The sequence below is a fragment of the Haliotis rufescens genome, unplaced genomic scaffold (genome assembly GCF_023055435.1).
Source record: "Haliotis rufescens isolate VD_foot unplaced genomic scaffold, xgHalRufe1.0.p SCAF_5, whole genome shotgun sequence".
NCBI lineage: Eukaryota > Metazoa > Mollusca > Gastropoda > Lepetellida > Haliotidae > Haliotis > Haliotis rufescens.
The window spans coordinates 61,817,042-61,823,334 of NW_025964223.1; the positions used below are offsets into that span (position 1 = coordinate 61,817,042).

Sequence of the window (6,293 nt, forward strand, 5' to 3'; positions counted from 1 at the left end):
GACAAACACACAAAATAAAAAGGTATGTAAGTTCTGGTAACACCTAACAACGTAGGCTAGCCATGTCAGGGCTATTTATGGAATCGTGCTTGAATGTGTGATAATAAACCCTGGGATATTTTTTTATGATGTCAGTACATCTACAAACGCCCCATGTACTGCCTAAACCTCCAGACCGCCTCCGTGATCTAGTGGTAGTGCGTCCGCCCGGAGAGCGGAAGGTCCGGGGTTCGATCCCGGCCGCCTCATTCCAAAAGACGTTAAAAGATGGTACTTGTTGTTACCCTGTCTGGCGTTTGGCATTAAGGGTCTAAAACAAGGACTGGTCGGCTCGGAGTCAGTATACTGTGTCTGAGTGGGGTATTCATGTTAAACTGCGGCATGGTAGCTCAGTGTGCTAGCATTATAAATCGGCATCAGTCCGGACTAGGACAAGCACACACACACACACACACACACACACACACACACACACACATACGTGCATGCACGCCGCTATATAAGTGCAATAATCTTGGACGCGACGTTTCACCCCATTTCACCTCACCTCTTAACCCCCGACCCATCGACCTACTCACCACCCTCATGACAACTGAGAAGGATTTAATACTGATCCGACTTTGATACTGATGTACAAAGAGTCTGCTTCATTACAAGATGATGACAGTCTTCAAACTTCAACAGTTTCTGTTAAATGTATCGCCTTCTCAAATTTCATTTAAACCGAAATACCATAAAAACAGAAATTTTACTTTCTCATTTAACACTGGGTCACTTTTTACGACCTTGTTTACGATGACGACACAATCGCACGGCTGAAGTTATAAATCATCAAGATGAAGAGGTCCACCGCATGAGGTTTGCCACATGAGGTATCCCACGCTGACGTGTACCCCAAAACTTGTCTCAACACTGTCGCGACACGTGGACCTACCCAGCAGTCAACAGTATTTTAACTGTTAAACTTCACATGACGAAATTAATTTCGACTGTTTGATTAAGCATGGCAAGCACTCGGATCTCGAAGATGTCCACATTGCTTATTGTCGGAATAGGTGAGTATTGTGTTTAAAAAGAGGTGATTATGTTATGGAAGAGAACAATCGCTGGTCATAATCTTTGGGGCAAAAGAAAGTATACCGAGTTGTTTTTAATGATATTGAAAATTGAAAGAATTGGTGTTAAATTTGATTATGTCTATCTAACCATCACTCATTCAGTCTTCAGCAACCCATCCACGCCGTAAAATGCGACTAAGCTTGTCGTAAGAGGCGACTCACGGGATCGGGTGGTCAGGCTCGCTGATTTGGTTGATGAATGTCATCGTATCCCGATTGCATGGATCGATGCTCATGATGTCAATCACTGGATTGTCTGGTCAAAACTTGATTATTTACAGACCGCCGTCATATAGCTGTAATATTGCTGAGTGCGGCGTTAAACAACAAACAAACAAACAAATCATTCCTGCAACTGGTTGTAAGACGTAATTCTGTGGTTGGGTAATTTTGTATAAAAATATACTGGTTCAATGAAGACTGGGGTAAAAAATGAATTTGCAATCATATGATCCCTACCAAGTTTGAAAAATTGTAAATTTGTGCCGTCTTGATTTTCAAAGATACGATGTCTAAGATACCCATCCGCAGTTATGTATCATGTGAATGTTTGTTGTTTAATTTTTGAAAGGTTTAAATCAAGTTATAATGTAAAATGTAAACCTGTAGAAGCATTCTGGGAGTGCTGACTAAACACCCGTATATTTTGTTTGGATATAATATCGCTGACTTATATGTTGAATAGAACATCAAACATACGATCAAATCAAATGAGAGGTATAGTTTCTTTTGTTCCTCGGTTTATTATCAAATACATGAGGTCGTAATTGGCCGTGACTGAATCATACTCAGATATTATTGACACCGTTATTTGATTGACAGAGGGGCGGTCGGGTAGCCTAGTGGTTAAAGCGTTCGCTCGTCACGCCGAAGACCCGGGTTCGATTCCCGACATGGGTACAATGTGTGAAGCCCATTTCTGGTGTCCCCCGCCGTGATATTGCTGGAATATTGCTAAAAGCGGCGTAAAACCAAACTCACTCACTCACTCACTGATTGACAGAACGTACGCCTTACCTTCAGCTATTAACTCCACAACAGAATCTATGATTCCAGCAATATCTAAATTCCCTGGTATCGTAACACATATTGCTTATAATCATAGCACATATTTGAGTGCAGTCTTTTTGGCATGTATGAAATTCGGCAATGCATACATTGATGGTAAACTGACCCGTGAAATTCCGGGTCTTCAGCAACCCATGCTTGCCGTAAATGGCAACTATGCTTGTCGTAAGAGGCGACTAACGGGATCGGGTGGTCAGGCTCGCTGACTTGGTTGATGCATGTCATCGTATACCAATTGCGTGAATCGATGCTCATGATGTCAATCACTGGATTGTCTGGTCAATATTCGATTATTTACAGACCGCCGTCATATACCCGGAGTATTGCTGAGTGCGGCTTTAAACAACAAACAAACGAAACAAATGAAAGTAAACCCGCGCCCTTAAAATTGAAAAGAAAAATATCTTCCAATGTTAAAATTATACAATTCACGTTAAATCAAGGTTACTTGCCATACTCCTGACATACATAGAATCAATACCGGTATTATCTGTACAACACAGGTCTCTCCACAAACAATGAAACAATCGCGTATATTATGTACCCGGCTGGTAGAAATACCCAATCAGCTTGCAGGCATAGCCGGTCGTGGTAATTAAGCCACGCCTCCTCGTTAGCGCTGGTAAGATTAGTCACAAAAATAGACCTAAAAAAACGTACATTTAATAAAGTGCAGCGCTAAGTTTACATTTTCACGCTGTTTTTCTCGGCCATTGTAGTGTACATCATACTGGCTACAAAATGACGTAAGAAAAATCTAGAATTATTTTTCATGATACTTGCACTTTAAGGGTCTAAACAAGGACTGGTCGTCTCGGAGTCAGTGTACTGTGTCTGAGTGGGGTATTCATGTTTAACCGCGGCATGGTATCTCAGTGTGATAGCACTATAAAATCGACATTAGCCCGTATTAGTACAAGCAGCCACACACACGCGCGAAAAAGGTGCATTAATTTTGAACGAAACCTTAAACTCCATTTCACCTCACCTCACCTCACCTCACCTGACGCAGTTTGTTAGTTTGTTTGTTTGTTTGTTGTTTAAAGCCGTACTCAGCAATATGCCAGCTATATGACGACGGTCTGTAAATAATCGAGTCTGGACCAGACAATCCGGTTATTGACATCATGAGCATCGATCCACGAACTTGGGATACGATGACATACATCAACCAAGTCAGCGAGTCTGACCACCAGATCCCGATAGTCGCCTCTTATGACAAGCACAGTCGCCTTTTACGGCAAGCATGGGTTGGTGAAGACCTATTCTAACCCGGATCTTCACGGGTATGCAGATATGGTAACCCTTAACTCATGATGCATGTGATAACCCCCAATCCATAAGGCATAATTATGTGATTACACACAATTCATGATGCCCATGTGGTAACCCTCAAGCACTGATACATATGTGATAACCTCAACCCCTGATACATGTGTGATAACCTCAACCCCTGATACATGTGTGATAACCTCAACCCCTGATACATATGAGATAACCTCAACCCCTGATACATGTGTGATAACCTCAACCCCTGATACATATGTGATAACCTCAAAACACCATACATATGTGATAACCTCAATCCCTGAAACATATGTGATAATCTCAACCCCTGATACATGTGATAACCCTCAAGCACTGATACATATGTGATAACCCTCAACCCCCGATGCATATGTGATAACCTCAACCCCTGATACATATGTGATGATACATATGTGATAACCCTCAAGCACTGATACAAATGTGATAACCCTCAACTTCTGATACATATGTGATAACCTCAATCCATGACACATATGTGATAACCTCAACCCGATACATATGTGAAAACCTCAACCCCTGATACATTTATGATAACCCTCAAGCCCTGATAAATATGTGATAACCCTCAAGCCCCGATACATATGTGATAACCTTAACCCCTGATACATATGTGATAACCTCAACCCCTGATACCTGTGATGACCCCTCAAGTACTGATAAATATGTGATTACCCTCAAGCCCCGATACATATGTGATAACCTCAACCCGATACATATGTGAAAACCTCAACCCCTGATACATTTATGATAACCCTCAACCCCTGATACATTTATGATAACCCTCAAGCCCTGATATATATGCGATGACCTCGACCCAATACATATGTGATAACCTTGACCCTGATACATATGTGATAACCTCAACTCACGATTCATATATGATAACCCTCAACCCCTGATGCATATGTGATAACCTCAACTCTTGATGCATATGTGATACCGTCAACCCTGATACATATGTGATAACCTGAATCTACGATGCCTATGTGATAACCCCCAACCCATGATGCATATGTGATAACCCTCAACCCCTGATGCATATGTGATAACCCCCAACCCATGATGCATATGTGATACCCTCAACCCTGATACATATGTGATAACCTGAATCTACGATGCCTATGTGATAACCCCCAACCCATGATGCATATGTGATAACCCTCAACCCCTGATGCATATGTGATAACCCTCAACCCATGATGCACATATACACCAAGTCATTCCTCATTCCCACGCACTATAATACTCAGCATTCCATTACTTTTCAGCCCTCATAACGAGTGTTACCTCCCTTGATACACTGAGCGCTGACTGTTCCGGTGACCACTGCCACAAAGATCCGCCAGGGGGCGAGGGGGGATTCGAAGAGGAGGGGGAACACCCTATGCTGTACTGGTTGACGGGGGATTCCTGCTACAAAGTTGGCGACTTTAACCCTTTCCTTACGATGGAACAACAACAGGAAGATCCCAAGTTCTGCCCTGAAGGTACCGAGTTTTATTGGAAGGACCCAAAGGAGTGGACGCAAGAAGAAAAAGACGCCATGGGACTCGTAGAAGTAGACTACGATGAGTATATGAAGCAGACTGGACAGAAAATTGAGTGACCTGTCTGGAACCCGAACACTTTGTGTTGACGTGTACAAATCAGTGCTTTGGTATGGAGAAGACGGAACACCTGCCACGCGTATAGATTAGATGACCCAAGCTCGTTAACACCATGCTGCTTGATTGAATGAAACACAGATTATTCTGAAGAGTGTTTACAATTATCCGGGTCTGAGTTATGTTGTTAAAAGTTGTCATTTATGAATAAAATATGTTTTAATGTTTTAAAATTATATGTATGAATAAAAGATAGAAAAACGAATAATAGAGACAGAGAAGCAGAGATGGAGAGAGATAGGGAGAGACACAGAGAGAAAGAGAGAGAGATAGGGAGAGAGACACAGAGAGAAAGAGAGAGAGATAGGGAGAGAGATAGAGAAAGAGAGAGATAGGGATAGAGAAAGAGAGATAGGGAAAGAGAGAGTGATAGAGAATGAGAGAGATAGGGATAGAGAAAGAGATAGGGAAAGAGAGAGTGATAGAGAATGAGAGAGATAGGGATAGAGAAAGAGATAGGGAAAGAGAGAGTGATAGAGAATGAGAGAGAGATGGGGATAGAGAAAGAGATAGGGAAAGAGAGAGTGATAGAGAATGAGAGAGAGATGGGGATAGAGAGAAAGAGAGAGATGGGGATAGAGAGAAAGAGAGAGATAGGGAGAGACACAGAGAGAAAGAGAGAGATAGGGAGAGACACAGAGAGAAAGAGAGAGAGATAGGGAGAGAGACACAGAGAGAAAGAGAGAGAGATAGAGAATGAGAGAGATAGGGATAGAGAAAGAGATAGGGAAAGAGAGAGTGATAGAGAATGAGAGAGATAGGGATAGAGAAAGAGATAGGGAAAGAGAGAGTGATAGAGAATGAGAGAGAGATGGGGATAGAGAGAAAGAGAGAGATGGGGATAGAGAGAAAGAGAGAGATAGGGAGAGACACAGAGAGAAAGAGAGAGATAGGGAGAGACACAGAGAGAAAGAGAGAGAGATAGGGAGAGAGACACAGAGAGAAAGAGAGAGAGATAGAGAAAGAGAGAGATAGGGATAGAGAAAGAGAGATAGGGAAAGAGAGAGTGATAGAGAATGAGAGAGATAGGGATAGAGAAAGAGATAGGGAAAGAGAGAGTGATAGAGAATGAGAGAGAGATGGGGATAGAGAGAAAGAGAGAGATAGGGATAGA

The 6,293-nt window shown here is 42.2% G+C and overlaps 1 protein-coding gene across 1 annotated transcript; it reads left to right on the forward strand.

Annotated features, from left to right (window-relative positions):
* The first annotated feature begins 906 nt into the window (after positions 1 to 906).
* LOC124143855 lies at positions 907 to 5,352 on the forward strand. Its single transcript, XM_046513012.2, has 2 exons — positions 907 to 1,055; positions 4,784 to 5,352. Exons 1-2 carry the CDS (start codon positions 1,004 to 1,006, stop codon positions 5,119 to 5,121), a joined length of 390 nt encoding a protein of 129 aa, XP_046368968.1. The 5' UTR covers positions 907 to 1,003; the 3' UTR covers positions 5,122 to 5,352.
* Positions 5,353 to 6,293: the final 941 nt, after the last annotated feature.